Raw genomic sequence first — 14,780 nt, 5'->3', positions numbered from 1 at the left:
TCCATTTCATCTAAGTTGTTGAATTTCTTTATATAAAGTTAAGGAAATATTATGAATATCTTTTTTAATATCTGTAGATTCTATAATGATGTCACCTCTCTCATTCTTGATATTGGTAATTTGTGTCTTCTTTTTTCTGAAGAGTCTATGTAGAGGTTTTATCAATTTTATTAATCTCAAAGGAGTCCATTGATTTCTTCTATATTTTTTTCCTTTCTTCTATATATTTTGGGTTAATTTGCACTCCTTTTTAAGGTAGAAATTGAGGTCAAAATTTTGAGTCCTTTCATCTTTTCTAATATAGGCATTTAGTGCTATATTTATTTCCCTAAGTACTGCTTAACAGGCATCATATAAATATGGAGATGTGTTTTTTTTTTCTTTCCATTTAGTTCAAAATACTTTCTAAGTTCCACTCTGACCCATTGGTTACTCAGCTATGCATTGTTTACTTTCCAAATATTTAGAGATTTTTCAGATATTGTTCTATCCTTGAGTTCTGTTTTATTTCTGTTGTGTTCATAGAACTTAAATTCTTATAAATTTATTGAGATTTGTTTTATGGCCCAGGATATGATCTATCTTGGTAAATATTCTCTGTGTACTTGAAAAGAATGTATGTCCTGGTGATGTTGTGTAGAGTGTCCTATAAAGGTCAGTAGGTCAAGTTGACTGACAGTGTTATTCACATCTTCTGTGGTCAAGTTGACTGACAGTGTTATTCACATCTTCTGTGACTTCCATAGTGAACATATTTCTTTAAAAAAATCCCTTACAATAGCATCACAAAAGATCAAATACTCAGAGATAAGTTTGACAAAAGATGGAAAGTCCTGTACACTAAACTCTACAGAACCTTGCTGAGGGATATTAAAGAAGACCTATCTTACTAGAAAGATATGTCATGTAGAGGGGTCAGAAGACTCAATATTGTTAAGAAGTCTATTCACCCCAAACTGATCTATAGAGTCAATGTAATCCGAATCTAAATATTAGCAAACCTTTATATAGAAACTGAAAAACTAATAATAAAATTGCTAGAGAAATGCAAAGGACTTCTAACAGCCAAAACATTTCTAAAAAAGAACAAAGTTAGACAACTAACATTACCTGATACAAGACTTACTATAAAACTTCAGTGGTCAAGGCAGTGTAGTATTGGCATTATGACAAACAAAAAGATCGACAGAAATTAGAGTCCAAAAATAAAACTACACATAAATATATTTAAAAAAATGAAGGTTAAAAAAAATCAGGAGAGAAAGGAGAGTCATTGGTGCTGGAACAACTGAATATCTATATGCCAAAAATATGAACTTCAAACCATTCCTCACAACCATATGAAATGGACCACAGAATGAACTATAAATTCTAAATTCTAAAACTATAAAAATTGTAGAAGTAAACATAGGAGAAAACCTTTGTGACCTGGGATTCAACAAAGATTTCTTAGATATACCATCAAAAACATGACCTATAAAAGAAAAACATAATTTAAAGTTTGAAATTAAAAACTTCTGCTCTTCAAAAGACACTATTAAAAGAATGAAAAGACAAGTCAACTGAGAGAAAATATTTAAAAATGATACATCTGATAAAGGACTTGTATCCAGAATATATAAAGAACCGAGACTTTATTACAAGAAAACAACCCAATTAAAAAATTGGGCACATTATTTAAATAGACACTTCAAAGAAGATATATGAATGGTAAATCAGCACATGACAAGATGCTCACATCATTAGTCAGTTGGGAAAGACAACGAAAACCACAATAAGACACTTCTGCATAAAATTATAATATCTAAAGACTGACCACACCAAATGTTGATGAAGATGTAGAGAAACTACAGTTGGGAATGCCAACTAGTATAATCACTTTAAAATCTATTTGGCAATTCCTTAAAAATTTAAACATGTACATTCTATCTAATTCATTTATTCCACTCCTAGGTATTTTCCTTAGAGAAATGAAAGCACATGCCCATACAAAGACTTATACATGGATGTTCACAACAGCTTACTTGGCAGTAGCCCCAAATAGGAAACAACCCAAAAGTCTATCAACAGTTGATAACAACGGTGATATATTCATATGATGCTATTCTACTCAGCAATAAAAAAGAATGAACTTCCGATAAACATTACAACATGGATGGATCTCAAAATTATGCTGAATGAAACAAACTAGACCCAAAAAAGAAAAGAGTAGTATAGACTATATGATTCCATTTATATAAAATTCTAAGAAACAAACTAATATATAGTGACAGAAAGCAGATCAGTGGTTGACTGGGACAGGGGTTGAGAGGGGGAGGAGGAAGGGACTACGAAGAGGCATGGGGAAAATCTGGGGGTGATAGATGTGTTCATTACTTTGATTGTGGTGATGGTTTCACAAGTGTATACATATGTCAATACAATAAAGTGTACATATATAAAGTATATGTCAATTACATATCAATAAATCTGTTTTCAAAAAGATTGACAAATTATGATTATTAAATATTAGATTTTTGACATTCTCTCAAAATTGAATTAAGTAAGTCCAACACTTCAAGGCAAAAAACTGACAGTTTTTGTTACCAGGGAAAAAAAATCCAAGCATTGCAATGAAAGTTAAAATTTTGGAAAACACATTTGCTATAAAGAAATTGATACTTCCTATTACTTTTCCAGTGAGATTAGTGATGACATTAATGAATGTGGTCTTTTGATACTGTATAATGAATTACTTCACTGTTTGGAAGATCTATATAACCTGGTCACTTGATATTTTCCAAATGAGAAATGACAAAGCATGATGCTACAAAAATCATGCATTCATCTTATAAGATTGACCAATGGAACTAATGTAACAGAGTACGAAAAGTTCAATGTAGTTTCAGATCCCACACTGCAACTAACCTCCAAGAAAATTTAGCAAAGTCCACTGTGGTAGGCAGAATTTGAAGATGGCCTCCCAGTAATGTCCCACCCTAATCCCTGGAACATGTGAACATGATTAGATATCAATCCCATAATTATGTTTTGTCATATTGCACAGTTGCCCTAAAGATAGGCAGATTAGCCAGGTGAGCCTGATCTAATCACAAGACCTTTCAAAAAAGTGGAGGGTATTCTCCCAGCTTTTTTGAAAAACAAAACAGAACAAAATGAAAAACAGAAGGAGAAGTTAGGGAAATTCAAAGCACTTGAAAGATGTGACACACTGGGTCTGAAGAGCAAGGAATGTAGAAAACCTTAAGAAGCTGGGAGATGCCCTTGGCTCACAGCTAAAAAAGAAACGGAACCTTAGGCCATTTCTCAACTGCAAGAAATGAGACTTTGCCACCAACCAGAAGGAGTTTGGAAATGGATTCTTCCCCAGTGCCTCCAGCCAAGAACTCAGCTTGATGTACTGATTTTTGGCTTTGTGAGACCCTAAGCAGAGAACCCCAGTAAAGCCTGCCTGGACTTCTAACCTACACAACTGTGAGGTAATAAATGGATATTGTTTAAAGCTGCCACGTTATGATCATTTGTTGTGCAGCAATAGAAAGCTAATACATTAACCATAAATCGAAATGCACATAAACTCAGATCCAACTCAAGCACTGTTTAAAAAAGAAAAAAAACCCAAATAATAAAAATGGAAACAACCAAAGTATCCATAAATAGAAGATCGATTTAAATTATAGAAAGCCATATAATGGAATATTCTGTAGCCATTATAAAGAAAAGGTAGAACTATATGGATGAATATGAAACAATGAAACCATGTTATATTAATAATAGAAAAAAAGATCATCAATGTTAAGATTCTGAATAATTAAAACATTGGCATAAAATCATGGTATCTATATTAAATATTTTCCTGGGGGAAAAAAACACAAAAAAATAAATAGCAATTAGCTTTGGGGTAAGATCAGATTGTTGAGTAGGACGTTTTCTAATGAAGTTTATTATTCTTAAACATTTAAAAAAAATATCAATAAAGGTTACTATTTAGTGTCCAGATAAACACTTCCCTGGCTCTCTTCCAAAGCTATCTTTTGCTTTATTCAATTTGGACCTGCCATCAGGAATTTGTTACCATGCTCCTTTAATCAGTCATAGTAACACCAAAATGACTTTTCCTCATCAAGTCTGCCCTACCTCTCAAATCTAAGTTTCTCAGTGACATCCCTTATTAACTGGGGGCATCATTTGCATTATGTGAATGTTTTATGTATTTATAATACTTAAATATCCCATTTTAAATAAAATTATAGGCTATTCAATTGTTTTAAAAATTTTGTATGAAAATTGTATGAAAGCTACTTTAAGATATAAATCGTAAATAGTGTAAACCATGCAAATATATATTTCCATCTTGAGGATGAAAATGATTATGATCTAGGAATCCTGCAGTTATATGGTAATAAAGAAATAGCAATCAAACCAGCATGGTAAAATTGGACCAATTTATCCTTTAATAATGAAAGAATTATATGGAAAGTTTTTAATGGGTAATCTACAATATCAGGTTTATGTGATGCATATTAAAGTTAGAAAAATGTTTTATATTCCTTTAAGTTTCTCCTTTTAAAATGAATAAATAGTTAAGGTAACAAAGCAAATCCTTTTCAGTTATTAAGTACTGTATTTATAAATCTTATCAAGATCATATTTTACCTCTGATTATATTTTCTACAACAGAAAGATGTACAATAAAAATAACTTAAAGATAATACGATATCAGTTTGATGTTATCCTTGTTTGTTGGCAAAAGTAGTTAACCAAAATACCTGGAGGTGTTAAAAGTCACCAGAAAGAAATAAAAGGAAAAATTCCTAGAGAGATTACCTTTTTTTCCCCACATATCAAACAAGCTCATAGTTTGTGACCCAAAGCATTATGATATTATTATATACAACTAAACAAAAGGATGTGTGGTAATGTACTTGTAAAATGATATACAATGAACTAAATATAAGACAGTACTATCATTATTATAAAGTAAACCTAAGTAGACTATTTATCTAAATAGCCTTTCTCACAGAAAGATTATATATAACTAATTTCCATGTGTAACTGCAATGTAATAATATATCTTCTCTTAAAAAGGTTGGCTGACACTTTCTAGAAAATAGCAAGTATTATAGACTATAAAAATATCAAGTATGTGTACAAGCTCTTCGTCATCAGGAAAATGTTAAACAAAATCCTTGGAAACTTTACAAGGAGAAATCAAAGAGACTGAACATATAAAAGCAATAAAACATGACATTAAAATGTCATTGAGGAAACCTCTAAAATCATATTACCTGGAACCAGTTCCATAATTATGTAGATAGGCTGTCTTTGTGTGCAAACTCCTATAAGTTTGACAATATTGGGATGATCATATTGCTTGAGAATTCTGGATAAGAGAAGTATAAGAATAGTTACCATTTAAGTTGTAAGCATTAATTTATGATCATGAGTAGTGTGCACAAGTAGAATGCACTTTAATGAACACAATTTTTAAAAGTTTAGTACAAACCCAAATTCTGATAAATGGGATGTATATAAGTCTTGATAAATCTTCGCAAAATATAGATATAAATGAGTCAGTTTTTATTCAATTAAATATTCATTTAAAAATTATTATCTACTCTGAATAGCTAATAACCATGCTAAATAGGAATAACTTACTTAGTCCAAAATATGTAGAACTCCCTTCAAAGTATCTGGTTTTAGGCACCCTCACAAAAGCTGGAAAGTATTAGTGGACCAAAAACTGTAAGCTGTTAGGGCAGCATCTTTTTGTTTTATTTTATGTATATACTTCATTTAAAATAAAAATAGATCGATTCATATTGGTAAATGCTATAGAGTAATCACTTCATATTTAGATTTCATAATACATACTTTCTTGATGATCATGATCAATTTCAAAATAGTAAAAACTCAAAAAGTTTTGAGAAACCTGGCAGAAGGTTAAACAATGAGTAATATAAGACTTAAGCTGAGGCAGAGAAGTTTTAGTTTGGATAAAGGCAGAATTTCAGAGAGCTATAAAAGTAGCATAGACTCATCTATAGGATCCCAAGCATGAGTTAAAAATAGATTAGATTCCCTCAGAGGACTGTCTACCCTGATGATTTCTGTTACCAAATGATATTCCATATTATCCTATTGACATAGTTATAAATTCACTGATATTTGAAAAAACACAGTTTCCTTTCTAGGAGAATGAAAAAAATAACTTCATTTGGAGAAAGATAAAACAGTTTATATGTGTGCTGTACATGTACAACTAAAGCAGAGATAGCTCTAAGAAAAATGTTATCGATTGAACATATATAAAGTTTAATAAATGAAAAAATACACTGGGAAGAATTCTAGAGATAAAGAAAATATTGTGTCAATAACTGAGTTTGCAGTTTCTATGAGGAATTAGAAAGGAAGTTTTAGAATGATTGACTGTAATCCAAAATGTCATTTCTTAGGTTGAAAACTGCTTAATAAAGAAATTCCACAAAACAGCCAGGATGAATCCAAATAACATTAAATAGCTAAATATATAGCTTTATTATCTGTTAAAGGATACTTGGGAGTTTGTGTGGATGTAATTGTCATTTTTAACATAAAATTTCAGTCTCACTTTAGAAGAAGAAATTAAACTTTCAGTAAAACATTCACAAATTAGAAAGCAAGATACCTTAAGATACCTATGAATAACTAAAATAATGAGGCTACAAGTTTCAATTGTGATAGCATACCTTTAAATTCATCATAGGATATTTTTTCTGAATTGCTAATAATATACATGAAAAAGGTTTGCAACTTTATTCCATAGATAATATTTAATAAATGCACCCAACTAGTTTAATCCATTGCTATAAATATCCATTTTTAGATGATGGAGAAATGACATCAAGATGCTCTATGCCACAGGATTTAGTTCTTTCATTGCCATGTCCTCTGTTCTCCCATGGCACTTTACAAAAACTTCAATTTTATATACAATGCCATGATGGAGACAACACACACACACACACAAACACACACACACCTTTCCTTCCTTCCCTTTATACCACCAATCTATGGATCTATATATCCTCCTTCTCCTTCTCTCCCTCCCAACTACCCACCTACTCATCCATCCATCCATCTCCCATTCATACGTCCATTCTCACTCTATCCAAAGCCCCTTTCCATTTGTTTTGTGTTTTGTTGTATATATTAGATTTTACCACTAACAGAAGAGTTTAAACTATTTGCAACATAGGGCTGGCAAGCTGGAACATTAAATTCTAGCTAAAACAGAAAAAAGAGAAGACAATCATCCTAAAAGATCAGTTAGAAAAGAAACAATGCAATGAGCTGAAGAAGAAATTTGAGATTCTCAGAAAATAAAGCTAACAGCTGGGAATAAAGAATCAAGCAATAATATCTAAGGAGGGTAGGAAAGATGTAATTATATACCTAAATATATGTCTAAATTATGGATTTTATATATAGAATACAGTAATATTCTTAGTATAAGGACAATCACAACACTGCATATATGCATATGTGTATATGCATGTGTGATAAAAGCAAAAAATACTGCAATATTTTTCAAGGACTCAAAGAATACTCACTGTTCTCAAAAGCATCTGGTTCTTTTGACTGTGATTGTCTAACTGACCTGCAGTCTAACTCAAACACATAGAAACTTCTTGTTTTCACATTGTATAATAAGTGCCTACTTTTGAGGGCCCTAAAAGTGCTTACTTCTAATTCATCAAATCATACTTAAGATATCTTCAAACTTACGTTTTAATGAATCACTTACTTATATTATAAATACATATTTACATTACTTTAGAGAACTTACTTGGCTTCTTGTAAAAATTTTATTTTCAGTTCCTGAGGAAGATCTTCTTTACACGTTTTAACAGCAACAGCAGTTTTATCCTTTAATATGCCCTTAAATACTTCACCAAAATTTCCCTGAAAATACAAATATATTTGTTGTTTGGAGTGTAAGACAGCCACGTAAACCTTTGCAAAATACAAGGAAAGCATGTGATGATGAGTTTTGAGTCCATCAAAGTACTCTGTTAGCTTTATTCAGAGTTTTAAGTGGAAATAAAGACTGGGAATGTTGCTCTTACCAATACTCTAAATACACTACCCAACACACCAACCATTTGGGGGACTGAGGGTTGTGGAGAATTGAAAAGGAAATGGGAAAAAACTGAAATAGAATAAAAGGAAAAACTAATGCTGTCAGAAGTACCTAAGTTTCACTCCATCTAGTTCCCTTCACCCCCTTAGCTCTAAGTTTTATTAGGTTGGTGTTTAAAAATAAAGCCAAGTTTGTGACCACCTAGAGGGGTGGGATAGGGTGGGTGGGAGGGAGACGCAAGAGGGAGGGGATATGGGGATATATGTATATGTATAGCTGACTCACTTTGTTTTACAGCAGAAACTAACACACCATTGTAAAGCAATTATACTCCAATAAAGATGTTAAATAAATAAATAAATAAATAAATAAATAAATAAATAAAGCCAAGATTCTGTGAGGTGACTGGTGGTATTGATCCACACAGCCAGATGTCACTTGGACGAGAGTGTGAGAGAGTAAGACACTAGATGAGAGGCAACAGAACCAAGGCAGATGAAGGACTGTCAACAGCCACTGCTGCAGGCTGTCAGTCCCTGAAAGATACCAAGGAAAACGAGGTGCTTGCCCAAATGCCAATGTCACCCATGATGAGCTCATTTCTATCAAATGTCTGAACTCCTAACCTTACTCTATGGCTAGAACATATTTTGATTTAAAATGCCTTATTTCCAGTTTGAAGTCACTTTTATTATAGTTATGAAACAAAAGAATATAGAGAAGATCTATAAAGCTAACACAACAGCTATTTTGGAGTACTCTCTTCAAGTCTTTCTATGTATGCATATGTATTTTTTACATAGCTATAATTACAATGTGCAAGCACTGTATTATAATTAGCTTTAATGCTGTCATTGTTGAGCAACAAGTAACTAAACTAGAGGTCTGATAATCAATGAGTTTGAGTTCTAAGTTCAATGTAACTCTTAACCTATGATCCAAGGTGTATAAATTTTACGTTACTAATCATTTAAATTTACTGAAATAGGTATTTTAATAAATTCATTTATTAAAGAATTACTATTTGCTTAATTTAATTAACACTTATTTTACTTAATATTTTAAGTATACTTGAATATTTAAGTAATGAATAGTATTATTAAATCTAATATTCAACTCTTAAATATCATTCAAAACGATGATTGATCACCCTTACATGAAAAGTAAACATACAATAACTTCAACACAGTGCACATTCATCACGAACTAGAAAAAGAAAAATTTGAGCTTTATATCCTTCCCTGTTATTCAAGGTTTTTTTCCTTCCCACAATTATCACATCATTTAGAGCTGAGAGAAGGTATTAGTACACACAATTACTGCTGGGCCTCTATTTATCTGAATGATTCTGAAGCACTTAAAATTCACCTTGTCTGAAACTTAACATTTTATTCACTAGAAGACATTTCCTGACTAAATTATCTTTTCATTTACTAGGGCCATTACTCTCTACAAGCATTCAGATTCTTCCTGTGGAACACTTTTGTCTTCCTCGTAGCACCTCAGACAGCCTACCCTGATTCAAGATCTCATTTTTCTCACCTAAAGTGATCTCATCCTTAGTCCTTCACCCCCTTCAGCCGGTCCACCACAGCACTGCCAGATTAATCTCTCCAAGACACAACTTTGATTATACCACTGCCTTATTTAATATCTATCCTTCCATTACCATTCCTTTCTCAGCCTCTGTCTAGCCATCTTAGCCTCTGACTGCTACATGTGTCCTAAATTCAAATACTTAGTGATCCCAAAAGATGTGCTATGCCTTCTGTACATTTTCCCCTCACCTCCAATCAGAGAACATGCTAACTAATCTTTAAATCCATTTCTATGCCACCTCCTTCAGGAAGACTTTCTTGATCTTCCCAAAATTATACATCTTGTTCCTGAACACTTATCATCCCATTGCCCCTTTGTACCTTTCTAATGGTTTCTGTCCTATATAACTGTTCTTGGCACATACAAGGCATTTGAAAATTGTAAACATTCATTTAACAATCATTACTCAGAAGACTTCAATTCTGTTAACGGTGGTCAATGCAGGAATCTCCAAACACTGCAAAAAAGACTCTGCTTCACAGACCACCTCTTCTCCTCCAAAGAGGTCAGGAAAAAGCCTACGACATCCATTGCTCCCTACCATGTAACAGGCACAGCTTCATCTCTGCTACTGGCTTTAAGTCCATGAGGCTAAATTTCATTACGTCTCTTGTGTATGTTTTTGTTGGTCCTCACAGAAGATCCTGGTGGTCCTCATTTCCCCCTCTCTAATTCTCATTAGGTTCTGCAGACTCCTCGTCAACCTGTTATCTCCAACTATTTCCCTTCTGTCCCCAACCTCCAGTTGCCTTCTGGAACTTGTGGTCCATCATCAAAATTTTATCTCGATCTATTCTTTGGTCCTTCTCTTCGCCTTCTTGTTCTAACAGAAACCTGGTTCTCACTTGAGAACACTCAAATGGTGGGTGAGCTTCCTGTGCCTTCTAAAACTGTGATGACCCCACCCGCACCCCCAACACACACACCATGCTTCTCCCACCGCCTGAGAGATGGAATACAGGATTCATCGAGCTCCTTGTCACTGCTTTCAAAACATTTTCCCTTCCGCTTTCCTAAAAACCCCTAGCTTTGAAACTTTATTATTTGATTATATACCCACTACCCCTTACTGTTGCTAGCAGCTATTGAATTTGAAAATATTTTCCCTCATTTGTTGACAATTTGAGCTCCTGGATCACTGTACCCGGTGTTACTCTTGTCTTAAAACTTGGAAATTTCAATAGACACTTAAAGATCCTTCCAACACTTCAAACTCTGTTACGTGACCATCTCTCTTCCAAGGATCCGTGTTCCAACCTATTTTCTATGATCATACCTTAAACTTTGCCATCACCAATAATGCAACTCCTCTGTAATACCTACGTCATTCATCCCATCTTCTGGCTGGCTTCTATTTTTCTAGCTTACTTCCTCTAGTATTCGGACTCAAAATCCTTTGACCCTATAGGAACCCCCAAATCTTTAGACCCTATTACTTTTTATTGTCCATAACCCCCTAACAGCCTCGCTTTCTTCCTTATTCAGCTTAAATTCCATGGTCAATAATTATAACAACTGTTTACTATATACTCTCAACTCCTCTGTTCCTTTTCATCTGTAGAACTCCCTCATCAAATCCACAACCCAGATTAAATGCAACATGGCCTACTCTGTTCCTATGCAGCTAAATGTGGCTGGAGAAAATCCACAATGATGTTGACTAGTTTCACTTTAAATTCATGAACACAAACCTCTAGGGGGGCCTTAATACTGCTCAATAATTATATTACAATTCCCTAGACCATTCACACTCTCATTCTTCTAATTAACTATTCCCCCCCCCTTCGACTCTCCTCTTAAAGCTCCCATACCTTCCCCACACCCTCATTCTAAGTTAATAATCTTGCTTAATTTATTGAGAAAATTGAAGCAATATAAAGAGAACTTCCAGACTCAGTCCCACATTTACCCTCCTACCAATCTTCCTTGCTGTTATAAAAATGAACTACTGTGCTTCTATTAAAGTCAATCCTCCATTGTAAATTAAATTCCATCCCCTCTTACCTACTTGATGATATTATTTCAGCAATTCTCATCTCCTTCCAAAATCTTGAATTTTTCACTATATATTGCCAACTGCAAACCAGCATGTTGCCTCTCTCAGATTAACCAACAACACACAAATCATTTCTTCTGAAACTACCACCACATGTAGTTTGCTACATGAAGTAGCAAAACTTCAAAGAGTTACATCCTTGCTATCTCTAATTCCTCTCCTCCCATTCTCCCTTAAATATATTTCAGTTTGGCTTTCACGTAAAGCATTCTAAAGAAAGTGCTCAGCTAAGTCACTAGGGATCTCTTCACTGTTAAAGTCAATGGTTCTCAGTCATCATCTCATTTGACTTCTCAGCAGCACTTGCCACCACTGATCACTCTCTCCTCCTTCATATACTTTCTTCTCTTGGCTTCTAAGGCATCCTATCTCCTGGTTTCCTGCCTTCCAGATTGCTCTTTCTCAACCTCAGTCATCTTGCTTCTCATCTCTCCAGCCTCTTGATTTTGACGTGACCAGGGCTCAACCTCTCTCTTCTCTTCTCTATCTAGACTCACTCCATGCTGAACTCATCTAAATAAACCAGCAAATAAGTAAGTGACAACTACCAAATTTGTACTTTTGATCCACACCTCTTTTCCAAACTCCAGACTTAATACCCAACCATTTTCCCAACATCTCCAGTTAGAAGTCTAACAGACAAACCTTAATATTTACATCCCAAAGTCCTAATCTCATTCCCCCCAAATCTGCTACACCTATGCCAACTGCCCTCTTTGTCCCATGCCCTGCATAGAGCATCAGGATATTCAGTTGGTTCAACCTTAAAAACAAATCCAAACTCACCACTTCTCACCACCTCCACTGCCATCCCCTCTGATCCAGCAACCATCATCTTTAGTTAGGTAAGTATAATAGCTTCCTAACCTTCCAACTCAGCCTATTCTCAACACAGTAGCCAGAGTGGACTCTGTAGAAAGTAAGATCATGCCATTCCTCTACTCAAAATCATTCTCTAGCTTACCTTTTCACACATATTTAAAGCCAAAGTATTGATAATTACGGTGATCTACATGGTTCTACACGATCTATACTCTCACTACCTCACTGACTTGCTGCCCTATCCTATTCTTCCTTGCTTACTGGGTTACAGGCAAACTGTCTCTCCTGCTCATCAAATGTAATTTGCATTGGTACTCCCTCTGTCTAAAACCCTCTTCCTCACTTGACCACATGGCTAAATCCCTCCTCCCCAGGTTTTCATTGGAAAGAAACAATCTTAATAAGGCTTATTACCTGGATTCCCCCATTAAAAATTGCAAGTCCAGCCAATAGCAGTCCAATAGCACTCCTAAATTCCTTGTATTTTCACAGGATTTAGCACCCTTCAACATTATGAAGTTTACTTATTTATTAAGTTTATTAAGTTTATTGTTTTTCTGTCTTTCCCTGCTAGATAGAATATGAGCTTCATTAAGGGCAAGGATATTTGTCTACTTTGTTCACGGATGTATCCCAGGAACCTAGAAGAGTGCCTGGCACACAGAAGGCATTCAGTAAATATTTGAGGAATGAATATTTTTGAATACCAATTATATATCAAGTACAGTCTATAGAAATACAGTGCACAAAAACAGAGTTCCCATCTCAACCTTATACTACTACTAAATTCCAAAGTACATAAGTATAAGAACCATGGCTAATTATTTTTCTCATGCATTTTCATGCAGTATACTATAAATATGCAGAATAGGTAATGAAAATATTAAACGACATTTTTCAACTCAAATATATTTGCTGAAATTAAGCTATATAGTGTCTCTAAAGTTGAAGTGTTTTATTAAAAATGATAAAATTTATTAAAGCTGATATCATGTTACTGCCTTGTCACTGAAAACAATTATTCTTTGAAATAACCTTACTGAGGACCTAAAGGCTAAAATTCCTCCTAATATGTGAAATACCATGTATCACATATTAAACAAAGATAATTGAAACACTTCTCTTTAACTGAAAGTATTTTTTCCTTAGAACTGAAAAATCTACTCTTCTCAACACACTATTTTCAGTAACTGGTTTAATTTTATAACTTATTATTTAATTGTATTTTCATGGAAATTAATTTACTTTTGTAATAATTTTTAGCCCAATCACTGCTACTGAGTTACCTATAGTAATGAAAAAGAAGAAATATTTCCTTAAGAGTTATGGCCACATCACAGAGTAAATAAACACACCAGCTACTGCTTGTAGCTTGAAATTCTTTAGAATTTACTTACTAAATAAGTATTAGCAGTCAATAGAAACTGTTTTCCAATAGCAATTTAATGCTTCTATTTGGAAAAGATATTTTAAAATAATAAGAATCCTGCAAAGTAGATTGTTTCAACAGGGATTTACTTTCTCAACACACATCAGGACTAAAAAATAGGGGAAATTTGTCAATTCATCAAGTTTACATTTAAATCAAAAAAAGTAATGAATGATCATTTATTTCTTTACTTGAAACGCTGAGCCTTAAATTCTAGTACTGATCACTCAGAAATGTATGAGTGATAGTTTTCCCTAGCTATCTGGATTTTATACTGTTTTTTACATTGCATTATGAACCTCAACTCAATCCAAACATCACTAATTAAGTCATCGACAAAGAAGTTAATATTTATCTATTGGAACTCAGTTATAAACAAATAACAAATTTTCAAATAGCCCATTTGATTATTAAATGTCTGCCATCATTATTAGTTATAATATACTTTCATATGGCCAATGAGTTGGAAGAAACTCCCAACCAGGTTGGAAGAAAGAGACTTTCATCATATATAGCTGCCTCCTCTGACCACTAACAGAGCTAGTTACAAAATGGATATATTGAAACATGTGCCTTGTCCACATAATTTTCAGATTGAAATAACATGTCCCATGTTGTCACATACTGTGATTCTATATACAATTCTGAAATCCCAAAGAGCAGTACTGCATTTTCTCTGAACTATCATGTATAACCAGAAACAAATAGAATAAGACTATTAAGTATTTTAACTTTTATTACATCACAGTTTC

At 33.6% G+C, this 14,780-nt stretch overlaps 1 protein-coding gene across 7 annotated transcripts in view; it reads right to left on the bottom strand.

The window, feature by feature from the left end:
• The window catches only part of FER (FER tyrosine kinase), a 434,937-nt gene that overhangs the window by 137,525 nt on the left and 282,632 nt on the right, over positions 1–14,780 (bottom strand). For all 7 annotated transcript variants that reach the window (XM_061189502.1, XM_061189501.1, XM_061189497.1 and 4 more), the window contains 2 exons: positions 7,829–7,944; positions 5,289–5,383 (listed from right to left, as the gene is read on the bottom strand). In XM_061189502.1, coding sequence (XP_061045485.1) covers positions 5,289–5,383; positions 7,829–7,944 — 211 coding nt within the window. The remainder of the gene's footprint in view (positions 1–5,288; positions 5,384–7,828; positions 7,945–14,780) is intronic.

Source organism: Eubalaena glacialis, chromosome 4, assembly GCF_028564815.1.
Source record: "Eubalaena glacialis isolate mEubGla1 chromosome 4, mEubGla1.1.hap2.+ XY, whole genome shotgun sequence".
Lineage (NCBI taxonomy): Eukaryota > Metazoa > Chordata > Mammalia > Artiodactyla > Balaenidae > Eubalaena > Eubalaena glacialis.
Note: the sequence above shows the minus strand (reverse complement) of the source record. Positions and strands in the feature narration are given on the sequence as shown.